The 21,241-nt window shown below is 33.3% G+C and overlaps 1 protein-coding gene across 7 annotated transcripts in view; it reads left to right on the top strand.

The window, feature by feature from the left end:
• DGKH (diacylglycerol kinase eta) overlaps nucleotides 1-21,241 on the top strand; it is a 308,050-nt gene that overhangs the window by 245,721 nt on the left and 41,088 nt on the right. For all 7 annotated transcript variants that reach the window (XM_074191736.1, XM_074191737.1, XM_074191735.1 and 4 more), the window contains 4 exons: nucleotides 7,945-8,030; nucleotides 14,073-14,172; nucleotides 17,164-17,437; nucleotides 19,332-19,457. In XM_074191736.1, the coding sequence (XP_074047837.1) occupies nucleotides 7,945-8,030; nucleotides 14,073-14,172; nucleotides 17,164-17,437; nucleotides 19,332-19,457 (586 nt within the window). The remainder of the gene's footprint in view (nucleotides 1-7,944; nucleotides 8,031-14,072; nucleotides 14,173-17,163; nucleotides 17,438-19,331; nucleotides 19,458-21,241) is intronic.

Genomic DNA, 21,241 nt, shown 5'->3' with positions numbered 1-21,241 from the left:
AAATAGTATATACAACCAAGGGCTAAAATGAACTCTGTAGATAGTACCTATGTTGGTATTTCATAAAAGCAAAGTGAATTCTAAAATGAATATTTCTAGTTTTTAAGGGCAGATTTCACACGATTTAAATAAAATCCGCTAGTATTTCTCCCACTAGTCTACAATGTCACTTGCATGCATTCTAGTTCAAACTATGTTTCTTTTATAATAAATTCATCTTTCTTACCAAAATCTATTATTAGAAAGTTTATGTATTAGCATATCTGACTATTGTTTTTCCCTGTGTATATCATCAGATGGGCATTCTTAGGTATGAAAGTTGAAAGGGTGATTCCCAAACTATTAGTTAGAGCTGGTATATCCTAATCTAGGCAGTAGCTCTGCTTTTGGTAGCTACTTGGGTCAGGAACCTGGTTTATTTCTCTCAATATAATGCTTGCTATGACTGTCATCAGCATTAGAGACTCTGATATTCTTATTTTTAGTCTTCTTTTCCTACTATTAAAGGACTAAGAATATGATGAAGCACATTCCCTTTTTTTCTTCTGAGCAAATAGAATTTAAGTGTCTAAATGAGCAATCCTTAGAGGGAACAATTTGAGGTAAGTTCCAGGTTCACATTAGGGGTTTGAGATCATTGACTTTAAATGAAGACAGTTTGACATTATAAATTCACAGGATAAAATAAGGTAGAGGGGAAAAATCATTTGTTTACCATCTCAAAATTGGGGAGGAAAAACATGTGCTTGGGGAAATTATTGTTGTAAATATGGCATATAGCTTGGGAATAAAATTGCTTGCTCACCTGCTGTGTTAATAGGCTTTTATTCCTCAGATACCTAGGATAAACCTTTCCAAATTAAATATGTGTCAAGGTTTGGGGAATAATTAATTTTGGAATAAATTACTAATTATTTGTCATACTTAAGTGCAGAATTGGGTATTTTTTCTTTGCTGTAAGAGCCACTGTATAGAATTTCAATTTTATATGATTAAACTTAAACATCACGATATTCATCTTTTTTTTGCAAATATAAATATGATTTTTTATATTGACTAAGATTTTAATATCTTTAGGTTAATGTCAGTGCAATTAAAAAAACTGTTGAGTATCAGAAGAAACTCTCAAATGCTCAAATATATTTATTAAATATAAGTACTGAAGGATTTAAAGCAGAATTTGCTTTAAAAATTAATTTTTTGAAATCTTTTGTTTTTAAATTGCCTTTTTCTCCAAATCTGATCCGTCCTTTTCACTTTGCTCAGTGAGTCATCCCTTGTGAGAAAGCATAGGGTGAAAAAAGCATATTAGCAAAACTAACAATCTTAATGGGCCTGAAAACATATTCAAGTGCCTCTGTCTCCCACCATAGTCCTGCTCCTCTTGTTAGTAAGGGAAAAGTAGGCAGGGAGAAGATAGAAAAGAACGTTTTCCATTCCTTTCTCAGGGATCATATTTTGTCCTTATAATGCAAAGTATAGAACCTATTTTTATAGCTTTGTAATAAAAAGAATTAAGAGTATTATGTCTGTGGCTACCTATTTTTTCTTCTTTGGGAGAGGTCTGCCTATTTGACTTCTGGAATCTTTGTACCATTAAGAATAATGTGACAATTTTGTTGATCCTAAAGAATGTAAAATTGAAAGAACAGATGGTACCTTACTAATGATAAATATTTTAAATAGAATTTTGGAATAGAATAATAACCAGTTTTCCATCAGAAAATCTTTGCTACATTTGGAAAATAAAAAATATCTAACAGATTAAACAACAGTAGCACTACACTTATTTCTGCCAAGTCACATCCAGTACTCTACTAATTAGAGGAAAATCTGTTTTTAGTATACAAGGATTTTTCAAAATGAAATTTCTATCATTTCATTGCTCTTTCATATCATTTTTTTCCTTTGTAAATGAATAGCATGTGTAGACCTGTTGGGTAATACTAAAGTTCTACACCACCCTGAGAAAGGCCCAAGGTACTATCAAACAGCATAAATGTACTTTTTTGATGGCACTATTCTTGTTTTGAAGAAATAAATTGCACCAAAAAATCTCAACCTCCCTTCCCCCGGATAAATCTCATTACCCCAAATGTGCAGTTCTCTCATACAGTATTCATTTCAGATCCCCTTAGGCATGATTGTGAAACCATTGCCTGTTCAGTTTTCCTTGGAAAGAATACAAAACTTGATATCTCTTTCTAATTAACATAGTAACTTCAGCATCTTGCTAGTACTGGAGGAAAACAGGGCTTAACAGGATTCTGAGGGCTTTCTTAACTTCAGGCTTCCAGACAGCACCACACATAAACCATCTGTTTTTAAAAGCCCTTTTAGAGAAGATAATTCAAAAACCTCCCTCAGAAACTAATTCTATTATTTAATAACAACCAATGCCAGAAAGCAATGCCTTATCATTAACCTAAATCTCTGAAGTCTTCTAATTTGGCTTATTGCTAATGGCCTCGATAGACAGCTGGTTACCGTACCCTGTAAGAAACTTTTATTTACTTGGAAAAAACACCCCATCAACCTCTTCTCCATTAAGTAACTCTGGTGCTTTTAAATTGTTTTCTGTGGGCCTTATTTTACAGTCTAATCATCCTTAAATATCCCCATGTTATTCTTAAATTCTACACCACCTCTTTAGTAGGATATCAGAACTTGACATACTTTTGTAAGATCTATTGTATGAGAAAATAAATTCATGGTATCTATTTTCTTCATATCTATTTATCTGGCTTAGTAAGGTCTTGATCTTTTTTATTTTCTTTTAGTTTTTAATCTTCTAATTTTAGAAATGTTTAGTGATAGCCATTGGTTTAAGAAATTATTTAAGATGGTAAAAGAATGATTTGTCTCTTTCACTCAGCAACTCCCCATCCCCAACTTCAGCATTAGGATATAAGCAGAGGTATATGGGAAGGAATCAATCTATACAGGAATTGTTAAATTTTCAATGTAAGCATTTGCATTTTGGAAATTAGCAAACATTACACATCAGTGCTTGATTTATAGTTTTGTTTATTGTCTAGACTTAAGAAAGGTGATGGAGAAATGTTAATAATGCAGGTTAAGCTTAAACATTTAAAATAGTTTATCTTCTTTGCCACAGATCTTCTAATTTCTTATCTCATGTATAGCATATATAAAAATGTGAAACATTTCATTTGTGTGATTCTTGTGAACCACATATGTTTCTCCTGAAGGGTATAGCTTGGAGCAGTACCTGCAGGGTGGGTGCGATATCTATACAATCCACCAGATGGCGAAGATTGAATTAGATCAGTTCATTGTGAACACCCTTCCAGGGTGCACTGCTTACTCCTCCAATTCTATACATTTCCTGAGATGCTAGTTTGCATTCATATCTAGGGATATTAATGAATTCTCTCCAAATTATAACATATGAAATGGTTCCAGTCCTCATTTGCATTTCAGTTTCTTCTTGGTATCCTCTTTCCCTTCTTGGCATAGTCCAAAGAAATTACTTACTTGGCTATTTTGCCTTATTGAAATTCACTAAAAGAAAATTGAAAATAAGTCTGAACAACTTTAAATTCATCAGTGGCTTCAGAAGCCTCAGCTTCCTGTTGTTCCTTGGGAATCTATAAAGGATCTTTTTCTTTATTCTATTTATATAGGTGATATTATCAAGCACTCTCAGATTCAGAAATCAAGGAGGACAGGGAGAAAACTCAATCCATTATCCTTTAGTCAATATTATCCCTATGAATTGCCAGTGTGATCATCAGCAATACATATTGCTGGTCTTGTAGAAGGTATTCCAATAACCAGGTCATTATGGGGTTCTTGACCTTGGTAAAATGACTTGAGGTCACCCATCTCAGAAGTTCCTCTCTAACTCCACTCTGAAAAGAGAGTGACAGAGAAAATGTGAGGGAGACAAAGCCAAAGAAAGACAGAAAAGGAGATGGAGAAGAGACAGAGAGACAAAGAGGGAGAAGCAAAGAAACAGAGAAAAATACAAAGAGAGAGACAGAGATGGAAAGACATACACAGAGATGGCAAAATACAGGAGACCTATAGATAAATGTAGAGAAAACTCAACTATTGAATCTCGTCCCCTTCCCTTCAAAGACTTTCCTAAGCATGCATTCTGACAGCTGCTTCATTTATAGTAGAGATCTTGTAACTATTATTACTTTGCATTTCCATCTTTCTTTGATGTCTAAATCTGGGAAATTGTAGAGGAAAAAAAATCAGTTAACTTTTATGTAGCAGGAGATTGTTTCAGCAGATGGTTGTTACAAATGTTTAATGAATTGGACCTGACCTTTTTGTTTTCAAGGGAGCTAAGAAATAAATCACTGCATTGTTTCATTATTATTATTATTATTATTATTATTATTATTATTATTATGAACTTGACAAACATCAACATTACCCTATATAAAAAGAACTTAAAAAGATACTGAATATGAAATCATGACTCCACTATTTTCAACTTGGGTTTTATGTAGTATTCCAAAACTGTTTTTCTGTGGCCCCATCTGAACTTCTTTCTGTTCTCTTATGTTTTTTAAAAATTATTCATCGATGTTCTTTTCTTTCTTTCCTTCCTTTTTTTTAGTATTACTACTGCCCAACTCTGCCTGACCCAAGTCCTCCTTTATGATTATTAAAATCAGTAAAACAAATTCTCACACTTAGCTTTTTGAAATTTTTATTTCCTTTTCCATCTTCTCTGCCAAAAATATGAAGCAGGATTCATTTCCAGTGCACAGGAGGTAGGATGGGTCAGTGCAGTAATCAGAGTTCTGAAGTCTTCAAAAATTGTGGGGATTTTTTTTGCAGCATTGTTATTGATGTTCAGATTGCTTTGCTTCTGCCCAATTCCCTGAATCAATTCACATGAGTCCTGGATTTCTCTGAATCCAAAGCTTTTCTCATTTTTTTTTTATTGTATAATAAGATTTCATTACATTTGTGAGGTGGATTTTGTTCAGTCTGTCCCTAGTTGATTGGGAATCCACTTTTATTTTTTAGGTTTTTGCAAGACAAATAGGGTTAAGTGGCTTGCCCAAGGCCACACAGCTAGGTAATTATTAAGTGTCTGAGGCTGGATTTGAACTCAGGTATACCTGACTCCAGGGCCAGTCCTCTATCCACTGTGCCACCTAGCTTCTCCAGGAATCAACTTTGTTAACAAAGAATTGCTATGTTTTTAATGATAATAGCTAACATTTATATAGCTCTTACTATGAGCCAAGCATTCTGCTAAACATTAGCAATTGTTAACTTATTTGATCCTTACAGAAATCTTGGGAAGTAGATAATATTATTACCCCTATTTTCCAGATGGGAAAACAGGCAAATAGAAGCTCCCCAGATACACACTTTTATATATAGCTCATAAATATTTAAGGTCATATTTGAACTCAAGTCTTCCTGATTCCAAATCCAGTACTTTAACTATTGTATCATCTAGCTGCAGTATTATTATTATCTGCTACACACATTTTTGTTCATAGGGGTCCTTTCCCTTTTTGTTTCCCTTCTTATCCTATTATGGAATCTGAGATGATTTTGATTTATGACTAGGAGACTTTTAAAAAAAATAATATTTTGTTAATGTTTTTTATTTACCCCTGATTACATTTTTTAAAAAAGACCTTTTGAAACCCTTTTACTCAACTGAATTAAATAGTTTTTTTTTTAAAACAATGTGTCTTTTAGAACTGTTGAGGAAATGACATTAGAACTGTGAATTAGTCCAGTCATTTTGAAAAGAATTTTGGAAATTGCCAAAGAAATGCTCATCAGTCATTTCCCAGTAAAAGGACTCCCAGTGAGTTTCCAATTTTTGACTACCCCATAAAGAGTTGCTATAAACATTCTAATCCACTCTCTTTCTTTGATTTCTTCTTTGGCATAATTCCAAAATGCTTTCCCAAAGTGACTGGACAAATTCACATCCCTGCTGTCATTTATTTAACAGTTCATTAAAAAAAAATCCAACAACAAAGTATTTGATTCAGTTGAGTAAAACACTATTTGAAAAGCTGTTAAATATTTCTCATCCATATATCAAAATTGTCCCAGATTTCCTTGAAAATATGAGAGCATTTTGTGTACCTGTAGTTATGTGCTAGTATTCAGTGACCTTTTTATAAATAACAGGTGAGACATAAATTATGGAGATGCATGCTTGCTAAAAGTATTGACCATGGTGATGAAGGAGGTTCAGAATAGGGTTCAAAGTGAAGAGACAGTCCCTGTGGATGGTAAGGTTCTGTAGATATTTATGTTCAAGGATGACATTGTGTTGGCTTTATAAAGCCATGATATAATACAGAGTCTTGTAGAAGACTTACAACCACTCAAAAGGATTTAGTTTATCTGCACAGAAAAAGCTGAGTGAATTAACTTGATAGATTGCCCAGATTATGATGTGCATTTGGATATATCATGTATTGAGCTTATTCATCAGTTTGCTTATGTGGGACAGACAGGGTAAATGGAAAATGAGTTGTCTCAGAAATAAACAAGAAGAAGAGAATGGTCTGGATTGCCTATAGAAAATTGCCAAACTCTTAAGGATACTTAAGTTTCTTTTAGAAATAAAGGACTCTCTTTTGAATATCTTATTCTATCAGTGTTGTTATTTGACTGTGAAACAGAAAAAAATAATCTCAAAAGAATTTATAATGGATAACATATAAAAAATAACATAGGAATGGTGTTAGGTATGAGCAAGTTGCCATACATATTCAATGAAGAATTTCCTAAAACAGTAGTAAGACATATTCTCAAAGAAAAAAGTGGAAAAAGATGGATTAGTCATTTGGTGACCATGAAGTCTGACAAGTTGATAATTCACTGATAACTTTGAGATGACAAGAGAAAACAGGAAAGATCATTAGAATGTTGGGTAGATGCCCTGTGGTGAGATTATGGGAAATCAGATTGCAATCTTCTTTGCTGAGAACATTCAGATTGATGAGATGACAGATGCATCTTAATATTTTATTATTGAATATAATAATTAATTGGTTAGCACATACAGTATATGAAAATACTAGTGAGTACTCTAAAGAATAATGGTTAAATGCTGAAAAACTACAAAAGAAGTAGAAAACAGACTTTTCTTTGAGAAATTTATTGTTTATTTACAGTATTAAGCCATACAGGAAACTGTAATAGCTGAATATAGATTGTACAAAAACTATGCAAAACAAAAGAATAAGTTCTATAAAGCTAAATTTAAAAATTTCTTAAAACAGCTTCATCTTTAGCTAAATTGAGAAGGAAATATTGGAACTTCCTCGAAAGTCATTGGGATAGCTTTGCGCAGCCCTATTTCACTTAAATGCAGTTCACTAGCAATTCAAAACATTACCATCTAGATATCATTGGTCCTTTTTGAGAATGAAAGACAAATAATACCAATCAACAATCCCAGGCAGTGAACCTAGAAGGAGTAAATGTACAAGAGGAGGAAAGGCTATGATTTATGATATAGAATATGACACTGGAGAGTTGTGGTGGGGGGAGGGTAGCTGATAGAATGCATATTTCACTTTGAAATTTGATTTATTCATTATTGTTTGAAAAAAATTCATATGTTATCCTATCAATCAAGCATTTTGTAACCACTTACTACTTCTTGCAAGACTTGCTAGGTAGAAAGACAATAATGGAACAATTCCCACTCTCAAAAAACTTAATATTCCATTTCATTAAGATTTTTTTTAAAGGTTGTAGCAATTCCTTTGATGTTCTGAAGATCTGCAGAAAATAATTAAAAAGTAATTCATAAGAAAGAAAGAAAGCTCTTCATCTGTATGGATAGAGCCATACTTGCATATGTGAATGCAACTGCCTTCCATGTGTTATGAAACACTTCTGTTTTTGCAAATATAATCACTATGTTGTATCAGATACCATCCAAACAAGTGTTTTTTCCTTTTATTTCAGATGTCATCTTACGAGGACTCAGTCGCGACTCATCTTGCAAAAATCCTCAATTCTGATCAACACTCGGTGGTCATATCATCTGCTAAGTGAGTTGGGGAGTTTATGTATAATGAATAAGGTGTGTGTAGATAAATGTGATTTAAAACATTGATTCATTCATTTTATTCAGTGCTACTCCATTCCAAGCAATTTACAGGCAGTGGGGATACAATGTAAAAACAAAATGATCCATACTCTCAAGGAGCTTGCATTCTATTGTATTAACTGTACTCAGACAAATAAATATAAACTAGATACAAAGAAGATCCTAGGTATTTGGTGGGGAGGAGCATGGGAAAATGGGAAATGGTGGGAGAAGAAAATCAGGATTGATCATGTACAGGAGATGTGTTATAGACCAAGATTAAAATAGGTAGGTCATACTTAGCAAGGTTCAAGGCAGAAATACAATAAGTACTCATGGATTGTAAATTCCAAATAAAAGTGGTTCTAACAAAATGCACTTTAAAATGATATGCATCAGTTTCTTTGAAGTTTAAAAGTTATTACTTCCCACATCTACAAGTACTAGACCAAAAGAAACCAGGCGAGCATCAGATACAAATCTTATTTAGCATGCTTTAAGCAGTAAAAGGCTCAGCTGCCCAGAGCAACTTGTCAGCTTGTTAAATTTCTCACAGACAGGGAAAGCTGAGCAATATTCTTTTATATTTACAGCTTCCAAGTTAGTCAAGAATAGGGCTTAAAGGTTATAGAAGGATGAGGCAAAGGGAAAGACTCCAAAGAAGGACTTCAAAAAGAGAGCTTGTGCATTCTACATTGGGGGGCTGGGGACTTCCCAATGCCAACCAAGCTCCTTCCACAAGGTTGCAGAAATGAGGATGGAATTCATTCCAATTGTGGGCTATAGTCCATGCAAAAAAGATGGCAAATGAAATAAAATGTATGGGGATCAGTAAGTGGTCAGATTTTTCTTGAATGTGGATTGTGGGGGGATTGGAAGATAGGTGTATAGCATAATATCTGGAAAGGTAGGTGAAAGACAAATTGTGAAGGACTTTAAAAGTCAATCATAGAAGTTTGCATTTTCTATTAGTGGTTAAAAGGAACCACAGAAGCTTTTTTCAGTAGTGTGACATCAAATTTGTACTTTTGGAACATCAATTTGTCAACTAAGAGGGGAGGGAGAAATACCTGGTGGGAAGAGTTCAGGAGGCCTGAACTAGGGTGATGACAGTGTGAGTGAAATATTTTAAAAAGAAAAACTATGAAAACCAAAAATCTAAATCTAAATCACATTATTTGTGGGCAATAGCAATCTTACAAAGAGTAAGAAAGGAATAAGTAAAGAAGGAGAGAAGAAACGCAGAAGGTAAAATTCATCAATTTGGGGGCAGTTTGCCAAGGACATCAGGAAGTTGGATTTAGTAAATGCAATGAATTTGGCTTAATTCAAATGTGTGTTCCCTTAAGTTCACATCAAGAAATTTAATAATGAAACCTGGGTTCTAAGAAACCTTCTGAAAAGAATCTCAAATTTAAGAAGTAAGGACTATTAATTAAATTATAATATTTAAAAAAGTTTATTTGAGGTCTTTATTAAAATTTTTTTAAAAAATCATTTACATTCCCAAAAAAAGATACTGAATTCCCTCTAAATTGGTCACTCTCCTTTGAGAAATGAACTATATAATTTTTCAACTATGAAAGGCATTTATTCTTTTCTTCTTATCTTTTGATTATTTTTCTATGTAATACAACATATTATTTAACTTTATTGTTAAAAGACTTTATGAAAATGTTTGTTGAGTAAGCAAAGTTAAAAGATGTCTAAAATAAGATTACCATATGACCTATAGCTTTAATTTAGCTATTCGCTTACAATAAACTACTGGACTAGTCTATTGTAACAGTGATACTAGCATATACTTTTGACCAAGTCACTTGACCTTATAATTTCTTTATAAAAATGTGAAATTATACTATCTACCTTAGAGAGTTGTTATTAAGTGATCTAATGTCAAAAAAAGATGCTTTACCAACTGTCAAATACTATGCAATTGGAAGTTACTCTTATTTTTATTGCTTACATTTTTATCCAGCTCTGTTTCTAGTCTTTGTCTTACAGAAGGTTTCCATGACTTGTTCCTGGCTTTAGCTTTGGCTTTTATCTCAGAACACATTTTAGTCCCTACTACTGTGTTGTTCATTTGTCAGGTGTTTTTCTACTCCTCCTATGCCATCTATGTTTACATTTTAACTGGCCTGCATAGCTTCCACAATTCAAGATGCTATGCAGAATCTCAAAATTATAGGAATTTATGAACAAAGAATTTAAGGGAGGAAAGAAGGAAGTAGTCCATAGGAATATATATTGAAAGGATGCATTTTAGTCAAATCACACATTTAATAAAATGCTCAAGTTAAGCAGGTTAAGAAAATATGTTTTTGTGCAAATTTTAAAATTATATCATCAAAACAAATTAGAAACCTAAGAGATTTTAGGCTTTAGTCCAATCCTTCCTTATGGAGAATTAAAAAAAAAGGAAAACTGAGACACAAGTCATCTGACTTGCCTAAGCTCTAGCTAATTAGTGTTAGAGTAAGACCTTAGGACAAGGAGTCTTCTCAGATCTTCTAATAGAGATGGTTTTTCGTTACAGCATAGATAACTTCAATTCATCCTGCTGTTTTTGACATCTACAATGGCAAAAGTGTGATACTTGAAACTGAGTAGACTATAAAGATGAATTACAAATGGTTCTCTTAATGTAAGAGGTAGAATGTAGAAATATAAATGGTTATAACAAAAAGTTTTGGATGAATAAAGTGTTATACAGGTTCAAAGAAGGAAAGGGGTCACCACTGGCACGAAGAGACACTGATAATGAGGACAACAGTTAATAGACTGTTGTTATAATTTAGTTGAAAGGTAATGATACCTCTTCTGTGGGTGGCAGTGGGAACATAGAGTAAAAAAATAGAAAATCAAAATTTTGGAGGAATAGTCAAGACAACTTGACTATGAAGGAAAAAAAGAGGCAAGGAAGATTTAAACATCAAATTATAGCACGGAGAGTGTTTTTATCTGTATGACTTTGGATAGATCACACACAAACACCCAAGTTTCTGGGGACACATGAAATTACAGATTGAATATGAAAATATATCAAGTAAGTACTCCTATCCAAGCTCTGTGGGCATTTGTATGTATTTGTTATGTATGAATGGAAATCTGTTCTGTGATCCATCTGACCTTATGTAAGTGAGTCTATGAAAGTAAATGTACAAGCTTTTTATTGGACATTCTGAGGAGCCTTGATTATTCCCCTTTGGTAGAGATAATGTGAGTAGCTACTTTTAGAGATGCCAGGTCCCTTCTAAATGTCTAGGGTAATCATGATATGCATGAGCACTTTAAAAAATTTGATGTAAGACCTGACTGTTTTAGGTGACTGGCCTACCTTCTCACCCTATTGCCAACCCAGTTGTGGGTTCAGATGAAGCATTAGATGATGTATAATAAGAATTCATCATTTTCTTTGCTGGAGGCAAAACCTCTATCTGGAGCAGTTGCAATCCTTGTAGGTAGAACCACCTGCCACCATAACTGTTAAGAGTTCATCTTTTTGATTTCTTAGAGCAGAGATGTCAAACACAGTCCCCACATGACTCCCAACATTCCTGCTGATTTTTTTTTACAGCTTGAACCAGATATAAACATATTTAACAAACAAAATAGATTGTGGTTTTCTAGGTCAATATGGGGTCCAAAGTGGTTTTTATATATAATTTAGTGGCCTGGACTGCATTTCTATTTTACTTTGACAGTATTGATTTAGTGAATAATGGAGTCCAGACTTGAAGTCTGGAATACTTGAGTTCAAATCTTCTCTGAGAAACTTACAGTTGTATGAACTGGGGCAAGTCATTTTGCCCAACAGCCTAGATTCCCTCAAATGTAAAATAAGAATAATAATAGCAGTTAAATGAGATAATTCATTTACAGTTCTTTGCAAAATTTAATACACTATACAAATAGTATAAGTACCTAGTAATTAGTAACAGTAGTTGATGTAGAGCCTGAAAGAAAATGTATTTGCATCTTAATCACAATAGCCCACTAATTTAAAAAAAATATGGTTCACACATATGGTTGTCTCAAAGGTTTTAATGTAGTTTTAAATTATTAAAGCTTAATGACTTCTGGGACATTATATATGCATGCATGCATACATATCTTCAAATATGCATAGACATATATATGGATAGAGAAATTAGAGAGAAAGAATTGGAGGGAGAGTTGGAGAGGCAGTGTGGTACAGTAGAAAATGAGCTGAATTTGGAGACCAAAGAATCAGGGCTTGAATCCTCGCTGTTCTACTTATTACCTGTTTGATCTTAAGAAAAGTTAATTAGTCAGCAAATATTTATTGAATCCTTACTAGGTGTCATTATAGGATACTAAACTCAGAAAGACAAAAGCACTGTTCTCATTTTGAAATTGAGGTTACCAGGCAAAATGAGTTGCCCCAGATCATGCACCTGTTAAGGTTTTTTTTTTTTAGGTTTTTGCAAGGCAAACGGGGTTAAGTGGCTTGCCCAAGGCCATACAGCTAGGTAATTATTAAGTGTCTGAGACCGGATTTGAACCCAGGTACTCCTGACTCCAAGGCCGGTGCTTTATCCACTATGCCACCTAGCTGCCCCCAACTGTTTAGTTTCTTAAGAGAAGACTTGAACTCAGGCATTCCAGACTTCAAGTCTGGAAGGGGAAACAACTTGCAGGCAAATACAAATATATGGTGTGTATATGGGGGAGGAGAGATAGATAAACACTATAGATGATCTTAGTGAGGAAGGTTAACAGTAGAGGGTCAGGAAAGAAGTTCCAATAGAAAGTGGGATTTGAGCTCAATCTTGGAGGAAGGAATAAGTGGAGGTAAAAAGAGGAAGCAATATAACCAATGCAAATGTATAGAAGAGTAAATAATGTAAAAAAGAAGAATGTAAAAGTAGGAAGGGATCAGATTATGGAGGATTTTAGGCACCAAATGGGAATTTATTTTTTGATCCCAGAAGCAATAGAACTAGTGGGACAACATGGATTAGATGTATGCTTTAGGATGATAACTTTTGCAGAATTAAAGAATGGATTGGAATGGGGAGAGGCTGAAGGAAGGAAAACCAGCCAGACTATTGCATCACCTCCTAGGCATGAGGTGATCAAAGTCTTTACCCAGGTAGTGACAGTTCTGTTGAAGGGAAGGGGACATATAGGGGAGTAGTGAAGAAAGTGAAGAAGTGGCAGGATTTGACAATAGGAGATATAATGGGATTAATGTGAGTGAGGAGTAGAGATGACATCACAGTTGGGGAAAGTCATTTGACCTATTTGGGCTTCAGTATTCTCTTTAATAAAATGAGGGGATTTGATAAGATGACCTTTAAAATTTCTTCCAGCTTTCAATTCCTATGAACCACTAATTTCTCTTTGAGCTCTGTGATTTAACCTATTTGATGTCTCCCTTGAAAAGTCAGAATAGTCTCTTGGAATGAAAACTAGAAGGGACTTTCTCTAGTCCAATCCCTTCATTTTTAGTTATCATTGTTCAAAATCCTATAGGAAGTAAATGGTGTTCTAAGTCCAATGCTCTTTAATTCTGAGACAAAAAAAGAGAGAAGGTAGTAAGAGACATGGGAGAGGAGAATTTTTGATTTCACAATTAGAAAAGACTAATATTCTTCTTCCTTATATCTGAGTAAATAATAAAATATTATTATTAAGCATTACTTTGCCAACATTGCAAATAGTCTTAAAAGCAGTCAGATGTCTGAGAGAACTGAATGCTATAAACCATAATTAAAATTAACCATTAAACAGATCTGAGAATACACTCTTCTTAAGATCATGTAATTATTTGTGAGTTTTAAAACTTTTCTCTCACATACATTAACAGTAAAGTTTTAAAATACTGCTTGCATTTATACATTTTTCATATAAAATTGCTTGAATTATTTGAACAATTTTTGACTTTTATCAGAAAAGAAATGTGTTAGACTTTATTTTGTGGTTCTTCCATTTGATATGTGTATAACGATGCTGCTCCACTCCTTTTTCCTCAAAGGGTTTTATGTCAAACCGTAAAGGACTTCGTTGCCAAAGTAGGGAAGACATATGAAAGGACAGAGGAAAACAATGATGTAGCAGATGCTATGGCCATTAAAGTAAGAAAAATCTTTCATATCATTAAAGTAGGGGTTTCTCCACTCCTTTTCTTCTTTATAGATTTTGGCTTATTTGTGTGGGGAACTCCCTTTGAGGAAAATCTCTCCTCCAATGCAAGTAGGTATCTATACTGAAGCTTTTAGAGTTAAACTGCCTGAGTCAATAAGAGATTTAGTGGGTTATCCAATTTAGATTTGTCATCCTAACTCTAAGGCCCCTTCTCTACCCACTACATCATGGTGTCTCTCATCTGAAATTTATCAATGGCTAATTATGAAGCAGCATTGCATAGTGAATGAAGGACTAGCCTCACAGACAGGAAGATTTGGGGTAAATCTGACACCCATCAGTTGTGTGACTTTGAGACTTGGATTTCTGGCTTTCATGCTTCAGATATGTCTCTAAGACTATTGTTGTAGCAAATTTTCTGCTTTAGATCTGGACAAAGAAGTTTCTCACTAGGTGTTCCTTATGAACCCAGATGAAAGTAAACTACATTTAATGGTACACATAATGGTATTTCTCTGATAAAATGTTAGGTGAATCAGGAGAAAGAAATTTGGTGTTGAATATAAGCATTTTTTAAAATTTATTTAGTGTTCTTAGACATTATTAAATTAACCTTCATTACTTCAATATGTAAAATATGTACTTTCTTTAAACATTTTTAAAAAGAAAATTTATGTAAGCCAAACTAATCTTATTCTTCAGTCAACTTATATCATAGAAAGGGGAAATACATGATTTGACATTTGGAAAGGTTCTGTGTAAGGATTTAAGGGAGGGAAAAGGATAGTTTTCTTCTTCCAGATACATTTTTGCTGATGGGATTTTCTTTTAGTATGTCTTCCACCATGTCCGAATCCACATGGTTCGATATCCTTTTCCAATTCTCAGTACTTGAAATGACTTCTTTCTCCATTTACCTCTACCCTTAACTCCCTCAAGTTAATGAAGTTAAACATAAATCCCCAAAACTTTTATTGTCCTCTTACAGTTTGGATATAGTTGCATTACTTAGTAATCCAAGTGTTTGAAAAAGAATTAACTTTCTCAGATCTGTTACTAACATCACTATTTCCCTCAGCTTCCCAATAATATGAATGACTGATATTTTCTTTACCTGATCTGACCTGTTCCTCATAGCCTTATGAGATAGATACTACAGATATTATTGTTCCCACTTTACAGATGAAGACACTGTAAGTTAAGTGATTTGCTCTTAATTATGTTCCTAACAGGTATTAAAGGCAGGATTTGACACTTGCAGATCCTCTTGACTCAAAGTTCCTGTGTTAATTCTACTACACCATGTTATCTATTTCCACTAAAAAACTTTTGATACTGAGTTAATGACTGCTGATGCTCTCTTCCTTTTAAATGATTTACAGTCTTCTTTCTGTCCCCTCCCTGCACCCTCTTTTTGCTTAGTTGAGGTTTCAAGAAGGCAGACTACTCCTTTTGCCATAACCTTTACACACTACAATTGCTGCTATAACATTTTGTCTTAGCGTTTCAGTAAAATAGATGTTAGGGAGAGCAGGAGACTGGTATCATCCCAAGAAAGAACCATTAATAATAGAGGTGAAATTTAGATCCAACTTAAATGTTTCTTGACCATAAAAAAGCTGACAATAGCAACAGAATATATGCCTACCATTTGTTTTGTCTTGCTCCACACTTTCTTCTATTGAATTATTATTATTCAGCAATGTAGACAATAAATGCAAACTTTCACAAAAAGAACTTCAAACAGTTCATTTGCTTTGCATGAACAGTGTTTCCCATTTGTGGTGGTCAAAATGGTACCATGTGTTTAGGTTGATTGACATTATTTAAAATATAATTTATGGAATGTATTCTAAATTATATTCCCATTTTTAAAAGCTGAGTTTGAAAGATATGTACTATTTTTTCTTAAGGAATTGATCTGTAAGGATGAATACCTGGTTAAAAAGTTTAGAACAGGGGGCGGCTAGGTGGCGCAGTGGATAGAGCACCAGCCCTGGAGTCAGGAATACCTGAGTTCAAATCCAACCTCAGAAAATTAATAATTACCTAGCTGTGTGGCCTTGGGCAAGCCACTTAACTCTATTGCCTTGTAAAACATAAAAAAAAAAGTTTAGAACATTTGAATTATAGAAGAATTTTTGGTAGTTTCTTGAAATTTAAAAATAATTTAAATTATAGGATCTTGGTTTTCTATTTTATAAACATAGATATGCCATATTCCATAAGTATAATTATAAAATTACAAATTCTACAAATTATTATATTTAGTTTATTTGCTGTGCTTGTAATTAGAGTCCATTGGTTTAAAACTTCCTTTTCCAATATATTGAGAAGCAATGAGGCACAGTGGACAGTGTCAGACTTTGAGTTGAGAATTCCTGGGTTCAAATCTTATGTCTGGCATATACTAATTATAGGCAAATATTTATAACAACAAAAACAACAATGATAATAAAAGCATTATAATTTGCAAAGATTTCAATATGCTCTGTCTTAGTCAAGACTCAAAATAATCCTGTCAGGAAGATAGTATTGTTATCCCATTTTGTAGATGAGGAAATTGAGACTGAGAGAGTGTAAATGACTTTCCCAAGGTCATACAACAATTAAGAGTATCCTGGGGAACTCTCTAAGACTCAAATTAGACCTGTATTTACATAGGAAGTTTCCTTACATGGAGTTCCCTAATTCTAATAAAATCACAGGAATCCATCTCCAATTCCTCAAGATATTAAAAAATAAGATTAATTCTGACCCAACACATACACACACACACACACACACACACACACACACACACACACACACACACACTCAGAATTAATCATTGAAGCTGCGTATACAGGTACACATTTGAATTCTATAGTTTTCTCATAGTTCTCATAGTTACTTTTTCTCTCAAGGTTATTTGTCTTGTGATATTCCTTTCTTCCACTCATTTCTCTTTTAATTTATATCCTCTTTACTCATTTTTTCAGTGTGCAGTATTAAATGAGAAACTTGACCAACTACTGCAGACTTTACATTCAGAAGCCCAGACAGTCCCAGTATTCAAACATCCTGGCCCTCCCAGTGGTGAAGGAGAACCTGTGGACTTTTCAAGTGAAGAGTCCTTATCTGAAAGCAAGGGACACATCGTGGAGGTTATCCCAAAGACTCCTGCACAGAAAACTTTCAAGCCAAAGGAGTTAATGATAAGAGCCAACAGTTTAAAGAAAGCAGTGAGGCAGATCATTGAACAGGCTGAAAAAGGTACACATGAGTAAAATCAAGGTCATGAAGCATCTATTTCTTCTTTCAAGCAGCATCATAGTTTTTTCATATATTTTTAAAAAGATATTTTATTTTATTCACCAATTACATGTTAAAACAAATTTTTAATATTTTAAAAAAGTTTTTTGTTCCAAATTCTAATTTTCTCTCCTGCTGCTCCCTTACCCCCTCCTTAAGATGCCCATTATGTTATACACATGCAATCAGGTAAATAGTTTTCATCTTTTAAGTCAGATTGGCAACCTTTCAAAAACCTGATTTTATGAGATCAACGGAAAAATGTAACTACTAAAATAAAATTTGTTCATGCCTTTTCTTAATTAGCAAGTGGAATCTTATTGGTACTATACTGAGAACCTACAAAACAGGGTTTTCTTGGCAAAGATACTGAAGGGTTTACCATTTCCTTTTCTAGCTCATTTTACAGAAGAAGAAATAGGGTAAACAGAGTTAAGTGGTTTATCCAGGCTCACACACAGCTAGAAATGTCAGATTTAAACTCAGGAAGACTCATCTTCCTGACTTCAGGCCTCCCACTGAATTCACTGAGTTACCTAGTTGCCCCATTGAAGACATTCCTTGACCATTAAATTAGTCTAATCCAAATAGTCTGACAATTCCTTTGAAAAAACAATGATTTTCATATATAATATATGACAGAACTGTGGAAGAAATCAGTGATTTGCAGTAATATCATATGAAGGCTATAATTCTTAGTCTATTACATTTGATTTGAAAATGTTAAACTCAAAAAAAAGAAAATGTTAAACTCAATTGGACAATAATTTCATGAGGTTTTGGTTTCTTACTACTTAAAATCTACTAGTCATGATTTTATGCTTTTAAAACTGAAATTGATTTTATTGGTAACTGTTGAATTCTTAATTAAAGATTTACTATTTTAGTAATATATTAGAAAAATTTATTTTATTTCTGTAATAGTGTCTTCAATTTACATAGTGTTTTTGTATTTAGAGTTTTGAATAACTTTTCCTATCTCTTGTGTTAGTGTATTTTGATAGGACATGGACATTTTATTTTTCTCTATAAATTTAATATTTTAGATGAATATAAAATTTTGGTTAAATGATTATGTTTTTCTTTAAAAATATTATATTAATAACCTGCCTATTTAAAAAAATCATACCTGTAATTTAATTGGTATAAGAAGTTCAATGAGGAAACTTTGTCAAAGTAGAACAGCACCAGTTCTTTAAATCATGACCTTAGAAAGTAATCTAGGTAACTTATAAAGTTTGAAAAAAATTAGAAAGTTGCCAAATAGTTTTTTTAAGGGTTTAATCCTGACCCTAGAGCTTACTACTTCCAGGGCTATCTCTTTCTTTCCACTATGTCACATTATCTTGGAGGGCAACCAGGTGGCAGAGTAGATAGAGCATTGATCTTAGGGGACAGAAGTTCAAATCCAGTCTCAGACACTTGACAGCCAACTGTGTGACCTTGGACAAGTCACTTAATCCTGATTGCCTTGCATCCAGAGTCATTTCCAGTCATCCTGATTTGCTCTGGAGGAGAAAGTGAGACTGGTGACTTAGCTGAGCATCCCCTCACTCAAATCCAATTCTCATGCTTGTCACGACATCTCCTTCCTGATGTCATGTTCCTCTTCAAGAACAAAAGGACAAACACTTATCCCTGAAGCAGAATAGTAGTCAAATAGCAGTAGTAGTATTCAAAACCTATTCTATATTTAATCATTGAATCATCTGCCATTATTTGTATCAGTGCTTCCTTTCTCTTAAAGTTTCTGGGAATAAAAGAGAAAGACATTTTTTTTCACTTTTTCCCCATTCTTAACAATCATTTTTGTCATAAAGAAATGTTAAATTTATTTTGTTTTTATTATTTATAGCTGTAGATGAACAGAATATTCATACTGATGAAGAAGGGAACCTTTTGTCAGCTCCCCTAGATGACAGCAGAGAAAAAGAATATTCTAAAGAAGATAAAGATGAGGATGAAAAAGAATATTCATCTGGTGAGAGACTAATAGTAAAATTATGTGGATTTTAATCATTCTGCTTTTCTTTTTCAACCTAGTTTTGTTATAGATTCTTCAGAATAAAGGACTGACAATCAATGTATTTATAAATTGCTTTTCATTAGATTGTGAGCTTCTTGAAGCCAGGGATATGTTTTGCCTCTTTGTGTATATCCAGCACCTAACATGGTGCCTAGTTCATGGTAGGTATATAAAGTTTATTAATTGATTGATGAACTAATAACCAGCAAATTTTTCCAACATTTCTTATATTTGAACCTATTGAGGGCATGGATGTTTGAAGTTTTTATTCCCCCTATAAATAATTTGTTTTTGGTGAATATAGAAATTTACTTAAATATCTCTATCATCTATCTATCTGTCTGTCTATTTATCTGTGTATCCATCTACTTACTTATCTATCTTTCATTAGAATTCTCGGTCTTGTTTATTTTCTGGATGACAATCATTCTAACCCCAAAAGAATCGCTAATTGATGCTAGTATGGTAGTGCATCTCTATTAAATATGCATTGCCTCTTGACCTAAAATCATTTTTATTTTTGTTAAGTTATAAGTCATATGTATAAAATGTCTGAAGCATAATATATATATAAAAGCTGTCAGTGGAATTTTCTGTTTAAGAAAAAGCCATGAAATATGAATTAAATTACCATCAATGCAACATCAGTTTTTGTTATTAGGACTGTTGGTTTTTATCAGAGCATGAACATCAAAAGGTTATTTTTATGGCAGCCTAGCCCCGGGAGTCCCATCTGTCAAACTAAAAAGCAGCTGCCCCTTTGCTTTCTTTCTCTGCACCTGTTCTGCCCCAAAACAAAAATACAATCGAATTATGAGATTAGCAATCTGTCTTCACATCATGAAAAGTGAAAGATAATTCAATTTGGAAGTTGATTTTTTTAATCATCAGAGTATTTTCTAGGTAATTGAAGACATTTTGTTATTATTGTTGCTCTTTTGTTTCAGTCATGTCTGACTCTTCATGATCCTCTTTGGGATCTTGGCAAAGAAACTAGAGTGGTTTACCACCTTCTTCTCTAGCTCGTTTTACATAAGAAGAACTAATGCAAACAGGGTTGAGTGGCTTATCCAGGCTCACACAACTAGAAATGTCAGATTTGAACTCAGAAAGACTCATCTTCCTGACTTCAGGTCTCCCACTGAATCTGGCTGCCCCATTGAAGACATTCCTTGACCATTAAATTAGTCTAATCTAAATAGTTTGACAATTCCTTTTAAAAAAAACAACCTCAAATAATAAATAGTATATTGATGTTCAAGTATAATATGACAGAACTGTGGAGGAAATCAATGATTTGCAGTAATATCATATGAAGGCTATAACTCTTAGTGTATTGAATTTGATTTTAAAACAAAATATTCTGTCAAATGCTTTTTTTTTTCTCCACAGCTCTGTAGAAGAAAATTATTCAGTTAATTTTTGAGTTATTTTATTTAAAATTAATGTCTATTAAGTACTTACTATGTAAAAGGTATTATTAGACTTCTCTCAGATATAAAGACCAGCAAAGTTTACTAAAACTAAATCATCCACTCAAGACAATCCAGTTTTTCAAAATAATGTCATTAGATTTAATAAATTCTGTTTATTCATGGAATTTCTATTGACCATATCCATATATATATGCAAATAATTATATTTTTTTCACCTTTTTTTCTTATTAGTTACCCCTTGTCATAGTATGATTCAATGAAAAAAAATGGGTATGGAATCAGAACCAGTGTCCAAATTGAAAT

The sequence above is a fragment of the Macrotis lagotis genome, chromosome 6, assembly GCF_037893015.1.
Source record: "Macrotis lagotis isolate mMagLag1 chromosome 6, bilby.v1.9.chrom.fasta, whole genome shotgun sequence".
Taxonomy (NCBI): domain Eukaryota; kingdom Metazoa; phylum Chordata; class Mammalia; order Peramelemorphia; family Peramelidae; genus Macrotis; species Macrotis lagotis.
The sequence above is the reverse complement of the archived record's forward strand: the minus strand, read 5'-3'. Positions and strand labels throughout refer to the sequence as shown.